General features: G+C 36.8%; 1 protein-coding gene across 1 annotated transcript; it reads right to left on the bottom strand.

The window, feature by feature from the left end:
* Window positions 1-5,294: 5,294 nt before the first annotated feature.
* Window positions 5,295-18,817, bottom strand: LOC140328896 (amine sulfotransferase-like). The gene is made up of 7 exons (XM_072408798.1): window positions 18,663-18,817; window positions 11,637-11,808; window positions 10,375-10,589; window positions 9,348-9,474; window positions 8,682-8,776; window positions 8,135-8,315; window positions 5,295-6,153 (listed from the first exon to the last, which is right to left on the bottom strand). The coding sequence occupies exons 2-7, from the start codon at window positions 11,791-11,793 to the stop codon at window positions 6,035-6,037; spliced, it is 894 nt and encodes a 297-aa protein (XP_072264899.1). The 5' UTR covers window positions 11,794-11,808; window positions 18,663-18,817; the 3' UTR covers window positions 5,295-6,034.
* Between the last annotated feature and the right edge of the window lie 2,266 nt (window positions 18,818-21,083).

The following is a 21,083-nucleotide window of genomic DNA, read 5'->3' as shown; positions in this document are numbered from 1 at the left end:
TAATAGGTGAGGAAGGTGGATATACTGTAAGTTTGGCCCTGGTACATTACTGCTTCACATCACATCATGTTATAAAACATGTACATCAACCTGTGACATATTTATTAAACCGCTATGCTATATGCATATAAAACTTTATGGTATAGGGAAAAAAGTATTGGTAAGAGGTTTGGATACACAACTGTTATTATCTGAAACCCCAGTGCAGATAAAACATTTAACATTGTGTTGGACATGGATTTGGATTTCTAATATATAAGAATGTCACAATTTTCATTTGGAGGCGAAGAAGGAATTAATTGGTTTAAAGTAAAGTGAAGTACACAGCCAAAGAGTTTAAAACACTTTGGTAGTCCCCTTCATAGAGACCAGATTGCTCTTTGATTTAGAGTGGAATCAAACCAAAAAGTAAATAAAGCTTTAATATTACAGCAACTCAGCTATGTCCATGTTTTTGAGATTTTCCCTCTTATTGGATCACATATGCAGAATAGGTAAGGGTTAAATTTTCTGACAATATTATTACTGCTATCTGTACTTTTCTCTCCTGGTGACAACTAATCTATCGAAAAACATTTTGACACCTATGTTATCCAAAACAAACTGAAAAAATTGGCTGATGTTAAGTTTTAATTATTTTCTCAGTGGAGGTTCGTTCATACTATAGAAGTGTGTAACCATTATTAATGCCTTACAGATATGCTGCATCATCATAGGACAGGTAAGTCTGTATGAATTGTACAAACCTGACCAGTATAAGGCACACGTACCTATAAAACCATTTACTCACTGACCAGGGGTCACCTAAGGCAGGAAACATGCAGAAATTGAAGAAAGACTGGTAAGGTACAAAAAACACGTTTATATAACATTTCAAATGTAATGTGAAAAAGACATGACCATTTTTTAAGTAAAGTCCTTTTTGGTAAACAAACCACTCTCTTGTTAACCTCCATTCCTTTTTGGAATTAACACAAATGACTTTTAAATCGGATATGTTTTCATTATACATGCATTGCAATATTTCCGACAACAAAAATTAATTAATATTATTATTATTATTATTATTATTATTAATAATAATAATAATAATAATAATAATAAACAAGATTTATAGAGCACAACATATGATGCATCACTAAATTAATTAAAAAAAAGCTAAAATATGGTTGTTTTACTGGAGAACAAATACATATTTTTTATTTTACAAGGAATATCCCATGAACAATAAAATGTATAACAAAATACAATAAGCATTTGCAAAATATAACAACCAGTCATCCAGTAGAACAATCTGAACATTAAAGTTCATTGCTAATTGATTGCTAAATGTTTCTGCACTTTGCATATTGCTCATTGCCATTGTGATAAAAATAAATCATTAATTCAAGTCCAAGCAAATCAAATTAAACAGATACTGGTAACATTAATGATTGGTAACTGGTAACATTAAATTCAAGGACATGTAGAGCTAAATTTATATGCAAATTCTGGCTTTTTGTGTAATGGCTCTGTCTTCGAAGTCTTCCCATTGGACAGTGAAGCGAACCATTAAAGACCTAATAGGTGCACTTGAAAACTTGTCTTTTAGAGGAAAAGTGAAGATTTGCATACTTATAGCTGCCAATGTCTTTGATTTATTGATGTTTTTATGCAGTTTTCCCTGAGGATAATCTCTTTTGACATCATATGCTTAGATTGAATTGCCCATGTTTGTTTTTACATAGGATATGTCACCAGCATTGTCTTCATACACCTCTGTGTTCCACACTCTGACATGTTCATTCAGTTTTGAATTTCAAACTGATGGTTTTGTCTGACATCTAGAGGTAGATGGCTGAAATTACATGAAGGGAATCCATAATGGATCTAGATATAAGAAATTAAGTACTCCACTTTGTATAATGCTAATTTTAATAAGTAGGAACATTTTATTCTTTATTGGTCAGGCTTCTAAAAATGGCAAAAAAATTGCTTAAGTATTTATTTTTATCTTATTCTTCTAAGTTACATTGGGTCTAATTTTTAAAGCTCTTCAAGGCTGGAGAGAATACACTTTCATCAGTGAAGTTGGGTGATCCAGCACACCTGGAATTGATCTGGTCAAGGATTGATAACATTTGCTAACAAATAACTAATGAATTTAAAAATCCATTCCAGGTTTGCTGGATCACCCAGGTTCAGTGATGAAAGTGTATTCTCTTCAGCCTCTGAGAGCTTTAATAAATAAGGGCCATGGCATCTGCTTATCGACAGTGTTCAAAAGTGTTCTTCATTGTTACATATAGTGGTTATCCACTATCAGGGTACAATATATATACAATAATATAAAAACACTACAGACTTTATTTAACTAAGTTGGTCTAGTAGTAGTAGGGAATGCATACCCTTATATAAAATTGTTTCCAGTATAAATAACAAAATGTAACTAATACACATAGAGATCCTATAATTGTATTATAATAATAATATTAAAATATTATTATTATAATATCCTCCTATTGTTCACAAAATCAATATTAGAACCTGAAAGTTTAGTCTTGGCCGAGGTTCAGAAAGTCATAGGTCAGTAATAGGGTCAAACCCACCACTCTTCAACTTATATATCTGTGTGTACATTTAATTTTCTATTTTTATACAGTTATTACTATCACAAGGCATCCACACCTGCCTTGGGTTGCCGTTATCACCCATCCGCAACTAACCTTAAACCCAGCTATTAACCTACAATACCGTAGACCGCCCTTGGACACCATACCAGGTAAATCCATTTCACCATCCAGCCTTCATAAATCACCTGCCTTCTCAGGACCTCAACCACCGGGAACCCAGCAACCATCCCCTTACCCCCCCCCCCCCCCCCCCACAAACCACAGGGCGGGCGGGTGGGAGGCTCACACCACACTATGCCCTTCTACTGTATGCCTGGCCCTTTTTAACCCTTTCCTAAACCGTCTGCTTCCCCACTATTACCCCACTAATTCTCTCCTCCTCTTACCTAAACCATTAACCCTTACTGTTCTGTCTCCCTATAGCACCCAGTGAGGCTCTTCGCTTACTTCTGTTTTCATTTCTTTAGCTTCTGGACTATCTTTTTTCCAGGAAGGCAGCAATGGCCACTGCATGATTTTCTCCAATAGTACTACTATTAATTTGACTGTTTTACTACTACTAATATTAATTTTATCATTGATACATAATTATACAGAATGTTTTACCCTTTCAATACTCAATGAGTGAGAGTTTCCCTTTATTAAGACAAGCAACCATCAAACAATTCCAAGGCAACTAGTGAACACTTATATTTTACTGTGCTAAAAATATTCAACAACTTACACTAATGCTTCCACCATTGAACGTCTACTTAATTGTACTTAAATGTTATCATTTGCATTTCTAATAACTTGAAAATGTAAACTGGTGAAACATTGCCAACATACTTGCGCTTTACAGCAAATTGAATTTGCATTATTTCTTTTTCGTACAGGTAATCCCTGGGTTAAGGACATCCAACATCCGACATACAGACATACAGACGCCTCCTAGATACAAACAGGGCTTTCCTGCTTGCTCCTGTGCAGGACGGAGACTTGAAGCGGGGTGGTTTGTTTGACTTGCAGAAGAAATCTTTTGCTAAACACAGCTGATGTTGTGGGTGATATAAGGGGGGTGAGCTATTTCTGCAGCCTCCTGTAAATCCTCAATGACCAAGACAAACTCTGCAGTTGTTTATTTTTGCATATCAAAGCACAGCTTGATCCAGAAGGTAATGAATGTCTAGGTTCCATAAAGCTTTTTTTTTTTTGCTTTGTTTGTGAATAATTTACAGTGAGGATTTTTTACAGTAACTGACACCACGATGCCTAATAAAAAATAAATATATTAATGTACCTGTTCCGACTTACATACAAATTCAACTTACGAACAAACCTACAGTCCCTATCTTGAATGTAACCCAGGGACTAACTGTACTATAAAAACTGTAAAGCTGAAAGAAGAATATAAAGAACAAATCATCTGGTGGACCCTGTATACATGTGCAGAACTCAGAAACAGAAACTTCTGTCCCTAATTCATCAAGGTGCACCTCAGAAGTGCTAAAAAATGGCTAAGAAATACTATAATGGCAGGGCTCTCTCTTCCTCCTGTGCCATTTTTGTATTTGTCATTTGCAATTTTTGTTTGATGTACAGCGCTGTGTAATATGTTGGTGCTGTATAAATAAAGTATAATAATAAAAATAATGGTATAGAGTAGCATTGGTTGAGTGGCCACTTTTCAGGACCATGAAAAAATGACTCCTTGGATGTAAAAGGGTTTTTTACTTACTTCCAAGCAGATGTTTCTCTAATGCCATAAATAGGATGTGTTTGATGTTATGATGTAGTTAGTGTGAGTCCAGCTAAATTGTTTTCAGTTTTGTATAGATCAGCAAAGGCGTAAAACCCCTATCAGTTTGTTTTTTGCTTTCGGGCCTTTATTAGGGAGATTCCCCTTTATGTTGTGTCCTAAGGATCCAACATTAAACTGGAAGAAAATTTTCCAAAATGAAAAGGAGATCGCAGTTATACTCATAGTAACATGTGTCCCTATTGGAATATTAAATTACTTGAATAGTAATCTAACTTCTAGTCACAACTGTCTAAAACAAGGTGTGCTTACTTTGCAAACATCCCCTTTCACTTTCTGTTGTGTCTTAAAGAAAAAGTAATCTTCCTAATGGGCACCAATGTTAAAAAACAACAGCTATTTCTTTTTTCATTCAAATAAAACAAAATTTGGTTTTGTGTATACTTTACCTTTGCTCACCAATGAGTACCATTAACTTAAAGGTAGCCATAAATATAGGATGGTCATTACTAGTGTTGGTCGAATAGCTCACTATTCGATTCGGCAGCTATTCGCTCGAATAGAACAACATTTTTCGGGTGGTCGAATGTCAAAGTCGAACACCATTAAAGTAAATGGGAGGAAAAATTCGTGTTTTTCTCAGCACTGTGTAGAGCTTCTACAGCCTCCAAACAGATGTAAAAGGATACATTATAAAAGGATACATAAAAAGATACATTGTAAAAAGATACATTGTAAAAGGATACATAACACTATTACTGTACATACCCCTGTACTTCACATGAAGATTAAAGAGCACCTGTCACATCAATATTAGGCTAAAGCTAGGTACACGATTAGCTAGTAACGATTACCACCGATCAATGATTATGCACGATTATACTTGAACAATCATATTGTGCACAATTCTGTACATGCTGTAACAATATGATCGTTCAGTACGAGCGCACTCGACTCCGGACCGCGGTAAACCGCGCTCGCTGGTCACGCGTACGTTCGCGCTTCCAGCGATCGCGGATTTTATTGATGAATCAGGGGCATTACCTTAACTATACCCTGGTGTTTTAGGCATGTATGTTTGTCTTATATGTGTGCCTTATATGTCTGTCTGAACTTTAGTAACATATAATTTAGCTATTCTGTTCATTAAGGATATGGTTCAGATTTTATTCTGTGGGGGGTTTGAGCTGAATTTCTGTTTGACACACAATATTAAAAAAAAAAACTGGAAATTGCAATATGGTAAATACTGCCTGTGAAAAATGAGTAACGGTTATATTGAAAACAAAGCTGAACCTGGGAAAATAGGTACAAAACTAGGTGTTTTTTGGGCATCTAATCAGTTTATATTATTTATTGGAAATGTCTCTCCCCCCAAAAATTTGAGAAAATTGACGAATAGCCAGCGTGAAAAAACGGGGCAGTATGTAACACACTACTCTGTACTGTTTGTTTATAGCAAGTATGGGCATATAATTTAGTTACATGCAGAGAATACAAACAGACCAATGACATATATTGTGGGTTGACTTATTTTACTTATTTTTTATATAGGACACTGTACACTGTATATACATATTAAATATATATGTATTTATAGCACACATTTTAAATCAAGTAAAATCAATTTTATATGGAACATAAGATATGAAACTGAAAAAAAGAGAAAGATCTTTTTTTTTGATTATTCAGGGATTTGCCAGGTAAAACTTAAAGATAAATCTCTCATTTGTTCTTGGAATATTTTGTCAAATGTTTCGCTTTGTGCTACAGTCATTATGTTTTTCCAGTCTCCAACTTGGCCTGAAAGAAAAGCAACACAAATCCTGCTTAAACTATAAAGATCATATGCATTATAAACATTTTTGTAGTTTAATAGCTTTAGGAGGGTTAAAGAAGGCTCTTCCTGGTCTGAGATCAAGTGACAGCCACAGATAACAGACACCAAATGGGTTTGACTTCAGTCCATTAAAAGTGGTACCCCTAGAAAATTTACCAATTAGTACAAACATTTAAAGAAAACTTTTAAAATAATGTACAGTCAATAGGTGGCTCCATATAATGTCTTAAAGACAGGTTCTGCATAAAAAAAATGAATATAATAAATGATCACAAGGAGCTTGGGCAGCACAATGCCTTCTAAATACATCAGTGAAGTTCACACGAATAATATATTCATTTATGAAAAACAGAGGAGTAATGTTCAATGTAACAGTGTTTGATAGGAAGTGATCTGTGTAATGTGTCTTGGTATAACCTTAAAGAGATTCATCACGTTCTTTTTTATAATCAATAAGGGCCCTGCCCTTGGCACATCTTTTTTTTCCCTACTCCACTAAAAACAGAACCAAAAGCCAAAGGTGAATCTGGGAAAAGCAAAGCATATCAGGCATTTAGGATTTGCTAAAGTAGAGAAAATTTAATCACAGCAATCTAATTTGTATATGTATACAGCTAAACTTTGCAGCCATCTGACATGTCTCCTGCTCATGAACAAGTAAATGTTTGTGCTTTCTGAACAAAGAAATATCAAATATCACAAAAAGATCAGACATATACACACTCTATTACTCCCCTTTTCTTCTGTTGTTTGTTTATAGGTTATGTAGGGACACAGAATTCAGAACTACATGCAGAGAATACAAACAACCCTATAATGCATATCATATGTTAAGAGGATGTAATTGCTGGTTTCTTTTTTCTTTATTTTCACTAAGTTATTAGTTCATAGAGTGAGATGCAATTATTATTATAAATATTAATATTCCAACTTGGCCTGAGAAGAAAGAGCAACACAAATCCAGAATAAATTGTTTTCAGTTTATAAAGCATATACAATAAAGGTGAAGTCCTTGTACTTTCTTCAATGGACTAATTCACACTGGCAGTGAGGTTGTGCTGCATTTACCGCCACCCTTGAGCCAGGAAAGGCTGCCGCTTCGGGAGATGCTACATGTACCTAATGCTGTCAGTCATTTTTTTAGTAGATTAACAAAAGATAGAATCCCCATTAGGCTTTGATTTCTGTCTGTACTCCAGTAAATAAGTAAATCAAGGGTAAAAAAATGTAGTAAATGGAACAGTAAATGAGGACAAATCTTCCCAATGAAATATCAGATAGCAACAAAATCGTACCTAAAGCTAAAAGAAAGTTTTTGGTTTGCTTCACATTTACCAATGTTGTGTTGTGTAAGAATTGTGTTTGCTTCTTGATCTTTGGCAAAAAAATTCTCTGATCAAGGGAGGCAGAGAATATTTAGGCTTAGGGAAACTGCCCTTCTTCATCATAAAGAACTTTGTTGTTTAGTGCATGCCAATTAAGAATAAAGTGATACTAAGGAACAAAGGAACAGCAATTTCTGAATTGAACTGAATATAGGAATAGAAGAAAGTGCTCAGTAAAACGTCTGCTACTAATTCAAATTTTTATTACAAATTAATTTCTCTTCTTGTTCCAAAAATATGCATGCAATGAGTCCCCATATTTATTTTATATCCTTTACAGATATTTGGAAACTTTATTTGTAGTCAAACCTATTGAGAGATGGGACTACAAGTTTACCAACCACATCCATGATACACAATGCAAGGAATTCTGAAACGAGGAGTTTTATCATAGACAGGAAACTAAGCCATCAGCCACTCTGTTGCTCTCTAATGTTCAGCCACAAATAGTGAAAACCTTTACCTGCATAAATTATTATTTTTTTAAAAGAAAATTTTTAACAAAATGCTTATTTATGAATGTGTACTTGTTTCTTTTTAATAATACTAAAAGTTTTACCTTTGCGTATAAATGACCCAACTTTTCGAGTTATTATGCTATCAGGAACATTTTCTTTATTTGACAGAGGATCCTTTTTCATCTCATTGAAAGATGCTTTTTTGACCACAATATCTATCTCTTCATCATCTAATTCTATTGCTAAGAAGAAGCAGATTTGCTTGACAGTAGAATGAAGGTCCTACAAATGAGCAAAAAATCAATTAGATAAAGAAGGCGTAATTCTTAATATTCTTTGATGAATGATTGCAAACCAGTTGTTGCTTAGGAAACCATTTTAAAACATAAAAAAAAAAAAAAAATGTGCCATATAAAAAAGCATTTTGGGTCAGAAAGTATTCTGGGTATTATTAGTATGTAATAGGACTTTGGTATGGTTTATATGTAAATTCAGAAGGAGAGTCCTATTTTTTTTTACTACGATGTCACTAATTAATTAGAGATCTGTAACAAAATCCAAGGAACTTTCCCCTCTATTATTTTAAAAATCATCTATAAACTAATGTGGTCATATTTTGGTGCTTAAAAAAAAATTCAAATCTCCTACCTTTATCATATCTTCATATTTTAGGAAAAGGATATTGTAATCATTCTTATGAGTGTACCATCCTCGAATGTGATCAAACCATTTGCCTGCAAAAACTATAAACAGCAAACCTCAATACATTGTGAATATAAAATACAATACAGCATAGGCACATAGGCATAGGCACTTGAAGAAGAGTCTACTAAATTATTAAATTAATTTAATGGTAATTTTTTTGGGGAAATCTTTTTTTCAGTGCATAAGGGGATTAGCAATCAATTCTGCTGGACAGCACAATTACCAATTTTTTATTATCAAAAATATTGTAGAAATGGTCCTAGTCACTGATTATTACTGATTATATTTACATCGAGCAGTGTTAGATATTGTTAAATGTGTTGTTTCTTAAATTGGACTGCTGGATCTGCTAATACTTTATATAACAAGGATAAAATTTAAAACAGTTAACTACAATGTTTTACTAAAATGATCCAATTCCAGTGAACGATTCTGGCATAATGGGACTGATTTAAATAATATTTTCCTGGCTTTTGGTTGATGTGAATGGCCAAAACCATAGAAAGAATAGTCTTTCATTTTGATTATTACAAGCAGACAAAGACCTTAGAGGAAAGCTAGTCCTTTAGTAACTCAGCAATATTATAAACACATATGGCAAATAGTTACCTTCTCCATCCATAAATTTCTCAAAAAAGTGGTTAAAATCTGGTGACTTTTGTGCTAGAGCCAAAATGTCTTGAAAATGATATAAAGAATTCATAACATCCTTTGCATTCCTCATCACGTAGATAACCTCAAAAGAGATAAAGATGAGAAAACAATAATTTACTAATCTATTTACTAATCAAAATACTTTTTTTAATTGAAAGGATTTGTGGTTGAATTGTTACACAGGTACAACATGCAACAGGACATATAATGGGTATAATGTATTAAAGAAGTACAGAGAAAATGCAGAAGAGGGGGATAACATCTTAATCTGTACTTCCTTACCATGTATACTACTCACTTTATGCTCCCTCCTGTTCCCTGTCTGCAGTTCTGTACTGTGCCCATGACCAATCATACATTTTTAAGGCTCAAAACACAGGCAAACATTCACAGAAGACAGATCACATACTTAGTAGCAGAAAACAGAAAATCAAAAAAAAGTAATAAACACTAACAAAGTATGCCTTATATGTCGACACTCTCCACATTACTCTTTTTCTGTATATGGTGTATACAGCTAAACCCTTCTCCCTCATGTACTGAAACAAACTCAATGGGTGTGATTTATATACTTCATCAGTATATACTTTCATCAGTAAAGCTGGGTGATCCAGAAAACCTAGAATGCATTTCTTGAAAGTCATTTGCTATATGTTAGCAAATGTTTTCAATCCTGGACCAGATCCATTCTAGGTTTGCTTTATCACCCAGCTTCACTGATAAAAGTGTATCCTCCCCCTCCAGCCTTGGCTTTAATAAATCAGGCCCATACAGTCCACTCTCATACCTTATGCAATCCTCACATTCACATATTCCAGTTGTATTATGCTCCACATTTCTCTTCTGCATATACTTCTCATGTTAATACTCTTTGCATTTCTTTCCTGTACTTCTTTCTCCATCTGTTATAATATCTAGCCATATCTATACATTAGTTTACCTCATATTCCAGTGCTGTTCAGCTCTGAATAATGGTACTTACTTTTGCCTTTTTGTTTTTCAATTCTTTGGGAACAAATGTTTCTGACAAATGGGATACAAACAGACGGGGTGATGGAAGGCTGTTCAGATCTGAAACTGGGTTTAGCGTTTGAGACTCAAACCACGGCATTCTTTCAGTAGTGTCAATCTTTTCAGTACCTTTTCTGTGACCTTCATAGCATATTAGGCATAATATTTGCTGAGTCCAAGTAGTTCCTTTTATGTGAACGGGAAATAAAAACATGAACTTGTATTCATGCAATAACAAATTCCAATAGTTTTATCCCTTCAGAGCAATCATTGATTGAGTACACAGACTTTATCCTGGTTACCTGTCCCCTAACATGGTTTGACCTTAAAATCTATGGTTGCCAGTTGATTCCAAGAGACAAAATACCAAGCCTGTACCGTATCTAATAGTACAGTTGTATTAGCTCAGATTTTTGTAGGTAGCACCAAACTGTTCAGTTTCTTCTTGTAATGCATATAGGTAACATAAATAAAGCCCATGTCTGTATATATTACTATTCAAATGCAATAGATAATTTTAAATGTATTTTATAGATACAGGCATGGATAAGTCTTCAAATGTGCTGAGAAAAAAAGCAAAGTTTTATGCCACAATAGGAAAAAAATTGTCGGTGTGTAAATGGAACTAGTTGATGTGATTTCACTTTCACTAACAGGTCAGGTCAAAAAAATTCCCATGCTTTCTCACATTATGACTGGTATTTTGGTAAAAAATCACTAAGAATTATTTTTTTGCCAATTTTAGAAACCATGGACAGCATAGGGGCAATCTGTGCTGTTGGTGGTTGTGGCACTTGGTTGGTTGGTGGTGGTAACGTAATTTCTCCTTGCTATCAAGAACAGGTGACTAAACAGGCCATCAATTCAGGACTGGTTCATTTTATTGAAAATCAGGCACTCCACACTGGTGGAGCAGACTTAACTTTTGCACACTTTAGTTATATAAAGTACTCATGCACAAAACATGGGTAATCCAAACCGAGTATACCTTTTTTTAAACAATCAGTGCATCCAAAGATATAGATAGCTGAAACTCCACCCTCACTCTTTCTTCACTCCTTGTATTCATTTTGACAAGGATTTCACACTTAAGGTAACAATTTAATCAATTTATGTGTGATGTCCAAATCTCTGTAATGTTATATTATTATTTTTATATAATTATTTTATAATCCTCTATTATTCAGTGATTTTAAAGTGTGAATGTATTGTTGTGAACAGCATTACACTTACCTGACTTTGGAAATGTAATCAAGAAAACATCATCATCTCTTATTTTAAAGTTCTGAAGGGAGTCTATGAACTCGGGTGGCATCATATCTTTTAAAAAACAGAATCCTTTATACCGGTACAGATTATGGTCACGTGGCACAAAAGTAATTTCAGCCATTGTTAGCAATGCTACCTATAATGAAAAACATTAATAGGTGGAGTATGGGAATAAAAATGCTATATGCATATTCTTTTAATAGATACTGTAAATGTTTGACATTTCCTTATTACAGGAAAAATAATTGTGTTTTCAAAGTTCAAAGAGAAAGAAGGGGGAAAAGGGAGAAAGAGAGGAAGATTGAGCCAGAAGTAGGAAACACAGAGCAAGATTTTTTTTTTTTATAATATATCTTTATTGGCAGAAGATGATACAGATTACAGAGTTCCAAGAAATGTGATAGTAACGAAGTAAATATCATGTGTACAGTCAAAACATGGGATGATTAGACAATAGATTTGAGGATAACAATGGTCAAAATTACAGAAACAACATAAAAGACATAATCCCTGAATCATCATAAATAACTTCTGCCATTCCTCCATTTTCCGTTTTATAAGCGTAAAGTAGTAATAATTGGGGATGAGCGAGAATGCCTCTATCCAGGAACACATAGTACAGGACTGCAAAAGCAATCAGGGGAACGGAGCTGACAGCTCTGCTCCCCTGATTGGTCTTGCAGGTCCCATAAATTCGGTCCCACCAGCTGAACTTACAAAGGCTGTTCTCTCCTACATGTATGGTAAGTGTGAACTGCCCAATTTGCCGTGAGACTGAATTTAATAAATTTGCTTGCTCATCCCTAGTAATAATAATAACTAAACAAAAAAAAAAAAAAGACTCCGAATGAAAGGGAGAACCAAACACAAAAAAAAAAAATTCCCTTTCAAGGAACCAATAAAATTAAATAATTAATAAAATAAACAAACTTTCCAAAAGCTTCACTTATAACATATTCTCACTGAAAAGAGGAAACCTCTTAGAAATAACCAAAATCACAACATGTAATAAAATTAAATTGTACCTCCATTCACCATTTATATGTACATTATAATAATATTAATGTGTATTGTTGACTATCTATCCGACCAACATTGAATACCAAACCATATGTGGAAATAGCTCAATATCATCTTGTAATTGAGTAGATGACAATGTATATGTCAAGATATGGCATATACCATATATGGCATGTTCCAAAAAACTTTTGTGGATGTGTAACTCGATACTCAGTTGCCTCAGTTTTATCTATGGTCATTAGAGATTGAAGATATTGTCTAGGATGGGTAGTACTGGGAGGGTTGGGTTCTAACCACATTTTAGGAATTATTATCAGATAGCAGAGATGTTTGAATTTGGTCACTGATGACAGTGCAGCTGGGTTAGTGCTAGGTTGATCTACAACATTACTATGAAAAAGGGCCAAATGAGGGGAAATGATCCGGTCATGTCCTGTAACTCTTAATAAAATTGAAAACTTGTTTCCAAAAATTTAAGATACTAGGGCATTCCCACAGTGCATGTTCAAGGGGTGCCTTATCCAAAGCACATTTAGGGCAAGCTGTAGACCTGTTTAGGCCGGCTTGAAAATTAAAACGCATATTGAAAGCGTAGTATACCCTATGTATAATTTTAAACTGGACTTCGTGCCATTGTTTACTGATCATATAACTACGAACACATGCCCAGCTGGTTTCCAGCAGGTTGAGTATGTCATCATGGGATATATTCAAAAAAGTAGCTCATCTATAGACAAAAGGTAAATCCACCCTGTTATCTAAGACAGTGTCCATTAGCAAGGGGGGCATACGAAATATAGAGTGTTTAGATGAATCTGCACCTAGTAGCTGTACTAAGGGGGCTGGCAACTGAAAATCTGATTGCACGCCAGGCGTTCCAAAAACAGAAATCTTTTTATACACATAATACAAGGGGTGGTCCTTAGTTACAAACAGCTTTTTAAGTTTTAGCCATATATAGTGTTATTTGATACATTGTAAGGCATACAAGGCATACATTGTATTTCAAAGAATTTACAATTTTCGCCATCTGGTTACAATTAAACTGATTCGACAGGAGAAGAAATACAGTTCCTTAGAGGAACATATATGGCTCAAATTGGATTAGCTATTTTAACCCTTCACATCTGGGTACAAAAAACAGGGGAGTAGACCTCAAGAACAAATGTAACAATGTGAGCCAAATGAGGCATGCTGTAATACAAACAAGCGAATTTGTTCTTCTTTGATGCGGGAATTGGTAATGGTGGCAGTTATAGCGATGGTCAGTAAGCAGCAAACCAACATTCTCACTGCCCCACTACCTCGGAACACAGTAGAACAAGGTGACATACCAATCTAGTGCAGTGTGATCAAAAAGCGGATCACCGGCTCAATCTGGTGGACAAATTGTATAAAAATAGTGAGATTGTAGAAAGTGCTTATTACATGGTAAAGGCTCCAAATAGCAAAACACTGGCTTTTGGAGAATTGCTGGATTCTCAGGGCTGTATTTATTCTGTATTCATTCTTTCGACCCTGGGAATCCTCCTGTTTGCAAACCCCGGCACTAGAGGGTAAGTAACCTCTAGAGCTGGGGATCGCAGTGGAACTGCAAATGAACTCTCAAATGGAGTTTCTGTTCACATGGAATGCAATGGAACTGCAGTTTAGTTCACATGGTTGATAAGTACAGCCCGGTGACCAGGGTAACTAAACTGCAGATGAACTCTCAATGGAGAAACTCCATTGAGAGTTTGCCTGCAGTCACAGCTGACTGGAGGCTCTCCCATGCCTCCTCCAATCAGCTGTGACCACAAAGTTCCCACGGTAACCGGCTGTACTTATCAGCCCGGTGTCCGTAGGAACTGAACTGCAGATGAACTCTCATTAATTAACCTCTAGTGGCCCGGGATCGCAGCCGAGTTTCAGGGCTGCAGGAGCTTTCCTCAGCCAATTAGAGAGCACTAGAGGTTTTGAATGGGGGGACCTGTCGTTGTAAGATTGAGTTTTAAAAACTCGCTCGCTCATCCCTATTCATACTCTAAATTACTGACACGCTGCTGTAAAGCATGGAGCTATTCCCTGTGTTTGTTAACCAGATCAGTAATGGGCTGCAAATGCTGTTGTCAAACTTCTTTATATCAAGCATAAGGCTGGGTTGTAGATGCTGTGATACTTCTTGGGCTAGCAGCTTATATTCAATAGCTGTGCAGGGATGTGTGGCAGGCAGACTCCTACCTGGACTCGCTTCCCCCTCCACGTGGTCCTGGGCAGAGTTGGCCATCTTAGCCTGGGCAGCCCTCTGCGCTGACTGCTTCTGCTGGGAACGTTTGGATGATTGGGAGCCGGAGATAAAACGATCCATTCATCCTCTGCTGTCTGTCCTCTCAGTGACTGAAATAGCGGGCCACAGTGTGAGGTCCTAAGGACACATGAGCTCAGTGGAGCCGGAGCTAAATCAGGCTTCGGAAGTGCAAGAATTTTGAAGGTGATTGTAAGATGATAAATTGAGACATTGCTTCTGCTCATAATCAGGCAATGTAACATTGTTACATTGTAACAATATTTATATGAAATAGTCCTTATGTCACAGAGGTCTGTATATTTTTCCAAAGTTTCCATATGCCAAAAGTAGTTCTGCTCAGCTAGAAGGAAGCCTTTTAAACTTATTCATCTCAACCACTGAAAACCTTATAGATATTAAAAGGACATGATTACTAATTTCAATACCAAGATAGCCAGTTCCTTCCTAGATATTTTTGCCTAAGCATTTCCAAAAACTCTACAACTTGTCAAAATAAAGGCATCTAGTGTTATCTGTTTAGTTGTACAGGTAGATAAGTAATCCACATCAACTTCGTCTGAATTATCCCTATAAAACACCTGCAAAAATTGTTTTTCATTTTTCACCTGCTGTACTCTAAACTGTCTCGTATTTAATATATGCAATTCTTGATCCTGCAGTGGTGAAACATTTATGCTAAAACTGTCACTTCTTCTATCCTAGTTGGACTACAGGCACCACCATCTTCTTCCTCCTTCTTATGTCACCTGATCTCACACTGTGAAGGCTAGAGATCAGGTAAAGTACCTTTCTGTAAATGTAAAATAAAATCTGCCAATCTCATTGCGCATACATCTTCTGTTTATTCCCAGGAGCAGCTCAAAGCCTCCTGAGATACATGTTGTATTTATCCCAGAACATTGTGGGTTTCCCCTTCAGTCTTTACTGCCACCACAAAATTCAGAAACTTCTGTTCAACCACTAAACGGTTTGGACTCTTGGTTTTTCTGCTCTGATGGGCACAGTAAGCATCTGCAGTGGTCTCTAGAGGAAGATTAGGAAGTGGCTCCTGGTACAATGGTTTGAAAGAAATTATAAACTGTGAGTTAGGGTCTGAGGCTGGACTATGCAGTTACCAGGTGTTAGGCTGATACCTTCAGAACCCATTTGCTGTATGTAGAAAAAAATGCAAGTGGTGAAAATGGCCTGCTGTTTTTGGGCTGGATTCTGAGTGCCCTGACAAACTGGCTCTGGTATGGTCATCTCAGACAACTCCTTTTCTGGAAACTAGACAGACATGTAAGCATCTGGTGGAGTGGCTCTGAATAGATTGCCAATATACAATATTTTTTCATAATATCCAGGTTTGCTGGATCACCAAAGTTGATGAAAGTGTATAGTCTGTACTGCCTCCAACCAGTTGTTTCTTGCAATGTGTTTGTGTTATAGCTATGCTTATGTTCAGTGCATTATTCTACTGCCATCTTGTGGTCTATGTTTCATTGCACTTATTTTTCTGTATGCATCATCCCTGTTTGTGATGTCACTTCCTTCTTCTGCATTGTATGATGCTCCATGATTGTTACTAGTCACATGTGCTGAGGCTAGGAAAGGAATATTTCTTTTGACCTGCAAACACCTGTACATCTACAAATACCTGTACATCTGTGAATACTGGTTTATATGTACATGCAACAATAAAGACTCGTGGATTCAAGGTGTTTGGTGGGTTCAAGCTATCTGAGGAAGATTTTTAGCAGTGGTTGTCTTTGTTTCGTTAAGGCCAGGCAAATAAGGGTCCCAGGAGTGGATCAACTACTATTTCAACAATTGGGTCAGAATATTGTCTCCAGTCTTGGAGCTCTTTAATAAATCAGGCCCTATATATAGGGGACTCACTAAAATTGTATCTATGTTTTACTATTGTTTAAGCCTACATTTTTTTTTTAGATGCGGTGGTTTCATCTATTTTTGTTTTAGTTTTGTTTCCTTTAAAGCAGAACTAAAGATGAGTGACACAACTATCTGCGTTTTATTGCAAGGCGCTGCCAACTTCCTTTCTTCTACCTAGGGACAATCATTGACAATCATTGACAATCATCTTGATTGGTCGTGCTGGGAAGATGAAACCCCAGCGTGCCTTCATTCATCCCCCGCACATGCAAGGTGAGCCAGGATTGCCAGGCGTCCCAGGCAACCACATTTTTTCTTCAGATTTTACTGGTGTGATCAGGCTGGTAAGTCGGGTTATTGACCTACTGTCTGTTCATTTCTGCAGTAACCACCTGCCTGATTTTTTATTTTGTGAAGTGAAACTTTGCCTCCATTTTTTTACCAGCAACATACTTTCTGTACTAGGGTCACAACACTCACTCACTGAATCATATCTGTGCAGAAGCAACCTTTTTATCCTAGGCTGCTCACTCCTGATCTGGACTACATACCTTTTTCTGATCTGGACTACGCTTTACCTTCATTGTCATCTTTTGTATACAACTATACCAACCATGATCAACTATTTTGGACTTGTTTCTTAAGGCAGAAGCATGGTATATTATGAAAGGCTGGCAAGTTCAGTAAAATACTTTATGCAATGTGTAATGCATCATGCTCAGAATATATTCAAAGTGTATGAATAGCAGAAAACTTTTTTAAATAGAACAGGGAATGGATAGAGCCCCTGACAACATTTATTGTTTCTGTCCTATTGGGGGGTTCTGTACATTCTCTCCCTAGGGTGAAACAGGTCAATCTATACCAAGTATTGACTATACATATACTTTAAAATGTTTTTAAACTTCGGATGTCCTTACAATTGGCATGCTGCCGGGTCATGTTACTTTCTCAGCACCCAGGACTTGTTCATATTGACAGTTGCATTGTGGGGCAGTTACTGCTTACAGGTCAGTTTCAATTACGAGTTGCCCAAGATCATTACTAATAGTTAGGATTGCTGTTTACTGGGACTTATAGAATATTATAGGAGCCAATTCCTAGCATTGTGGATGTCTTGCGGAGGAACTGGTAGGGCAAAGGCAGCAGCAACATGCCATTTATCTGTATGTTTTTCTTACAAATACTTTAACAATGTATTTTTTAGCCATTTAGCAGGCACTTGGGAAGGATTCCTATTCAAGTCTATGGAAGCAGTTGACCAGATTACTCCCCATTACATACTTCATGTAGCATCTCAGCATTGCTGGAAAACTGAAACACAACATCACTGTCTGCTAAAAGCATTAAAAGAAGATTTAGTCTTCTTTGATCAACCTCCTTTGTTTAAGGAATAACAGGAGAACATAGTGGTGACTTCACATTTGTAATACACAAGTATTGCTGTTGTTTTTTCAGCCCGGTTGTACAAGCTGTTACTGTTGCAAACTGACAATGTTAATTGTATTTCAATTACCAGTAGTGTCTTCAACATGCTGTGTTGGCTGTTTTTAGTAGGCCATTACTTCTGTCAGGTCTATGTACAACTTTTGCAAAATGAATTAGCAGCCTAATTTAAAAGAAACTGCCTGCATTCTATGCTCACAACACTCCCACAGATTATAAAGCAGAAGTTTATAAATTCCTGGCTGAAACTGCATTAGATTCACAAACAATGTTGATGCTAAATAAACTGAAACACAGATTTTGTTTTAACCAAAGTCAATCATGTACTAACATACCATGAAAATAAAAACAAAGGTAACACCGACCTTTTTCGTAGCTTGTACTAGGATTGTCACACTGCACGGAAGTAATTTACATTTACTCTGTTCAGCTGTATGATATGAGCAACGTAGCCAGTCAGCTATGGCACAAATCCATCACCCTTCCCACAATCACAGCCATGCCTCCCTGGGCATTAACTAATAAGCTTCCAAAATAAGCAAGTAGTGTATGGGTACAACTTACTGCAGATTTCACTGCTTACAAGAATATGTAAACCTGCAAAACAAAAATGTAATATGTTGCAATTTTGTTAGGTCATTGAGGAGAGAAAGAATAATGTTTGCATTTGTTTCCAGTTAGTTTCATAGAAAGTAACAGGGACACTGCGTGTGTTGCACATATGAGTAATAACATCACCAGTTTGCTTTGGGTGCATTATTGAGGATCAGCAGGAATGAAAAAGAGAAAACTCCCACCAAAAAAGATCCCACCAGAATCAAGTAACTGAGCTTCCTCCTTCTATGAAAGAAGTGTTATTGGTGCTCACTCTATAGGTAGATGTTTTATTCCATGATGATATTACAAAGAATATAATATGATTTAATGTTTAGAGGGGTGTCTATTACATACTTTACACATATGTATTTTTTAAATAGATATCACTTTTATAAATTAGGGAAAAAGTGAGAAAGGCTTTTTGAATGCAACACTTAGAAATGTTAATTGGATTAATGTGATGTGTTCAAAGTTTACTTCTAACAAAGATCAACTGAACAATAATAAACATATATTATTCAAAAGGACAAAAATTGTGGTATTACAGTCAGTCACATTAATTTACAAAATCAATTTGTCAGAGATCCCCGCAGGTCCAGGGGATCTGTAACTCATTCAGTGTCACTCATCTTACACTCCTCTGCTGCCAGCACCAGCTCTGCTAAGGCATCATCTCTGCAGCTTACTTCCTGGTCCAGGTCATGTGACTCGCAGTCAGCTGCTCCACTACCCCAGAGGACTAGAGTATTTCGCAGATGTACTCCCCCTGCTGGTGGAGTTGTGAACACCACCAACCTCTAGTCTCCTGCAGTACCGTGACAGTTTGTTCATGCCATGGACCCCTGTAATGCGCCTGGGCACACAAACCACAGCCAACTCCAAGAATCCTTCCGCAAGGTCTTTGATGAACCTGGCCAGGCCTTATCTGCAGCCTCAGAAATATTGGGTCCACGTCAATCCTCCCTCTCGGTAGGCCAATATGCAGTGATGTTCTGAACTTTGGTGTCCGAATTGGAACAATGACGCCGTGGTGGCATTTTTCTGGCAGTGGCTCTTGGGCCATATTAAAGATGAGCTTGCTGGTCGGGACCTTTTCCCTACTCTTGATGACCTGGTGTCTCTCTGCATCTGGATTGATATTCGCTTTCAGGAGCGGGTTCGGGAAACCCAGAAAATCCAACGACCCATTAAACTGGCTGCCACTTTCCAAAGGCCCCCTCTTCCAACAGTTGAGCCAATGCAAGTGGCCCATGCTTGACTTACCCCAGAAGGGACTGGCCGAAAGCATTAAGACCTCTGTTTGTACTGTGTTGGGAAGGACCACTAGAAGCTAAATTGTCCATTGAAGGCCCCAAATCGCCAGAGCCTAGGTAAATGGGGAGAGGGTTCCCTAGGCAAACCTATGACCTCTCCACCATCCAAAATAACTTTCCCTATATGGATCTCATCTGACAGACACCATTTCTGGACCCAAGCCCTTTTGGACTCTGGAGCTGCTGGAAACTTCATCAGCCAACAATTGGTCTTTTTTCACAACATCCCTGTGGTCCCCCTATCCAACCTTTGGTGGTCTCTGTGGTTAATGGCACTGCTCCACCGGACTGCATCCAGCATACCACCATGCCACTCACCATGAAACTTGACAACATGCATGCTTCATACTGTCTAGGGGGAATACATTTGGGGGAGTCAGTAATGGAAAAGGATCTGGGTTTTCTGGTAGATCATAGACTTAACAACAACATGCAATGACAAGCTGAAATATCTAAAGCTAGTAAAGTACTTTCTTGTATTAAAAGAGGAATAGACTGCATAGATGGAGACATAATCCTGGCCTAGTACAAAGCATTGGTCAGACCACATCTGGAATATGCAGTCCAGTTTTGGGCACCAGTTCACAAAAAGGACATTGTGGAATTGAAGAGAGTACAGAGAAGGGCAACTAAACTAATATAAGGAATAGAGGAGCTCAGCTATGAGGAGAGATTAGCTGAACTGAATCTATTCTCCCTTGAGAAGAGACGTTTTTGAGGGGACATGATCACCCTGTTTAAATATATAAATGGTCCATATAGAAAACTTCCTTCCCAATTATACACTTTGAGATAATTTTCAAAGAACAAGAGGGCACTCTTTGCTAAGTTTAAGCTCTGGAGAAGGAAGGGATTCTTCACTGTAAGGTCTGTGGA

Source organism: Pyxicephalus adspersus, chromosome 4 (assembly GCF_032062135.1).
Source record: "Pyxicephalus adspersus chromosome 4, UCB_Pads_2.0, whole genome shotgun sequence".
In the NCBI taxonomy this organism is placed as follows: domain Eukaryota; kingdom Metazoa; phylum Chordata; class Amphibia; order Anura; family Pyxicephalidae; genus Pyxicephalus; species Pyxicephalus adspersus.
This window is presented reverse-complemented; position numbering and strand designations above follow the sequence as displayed.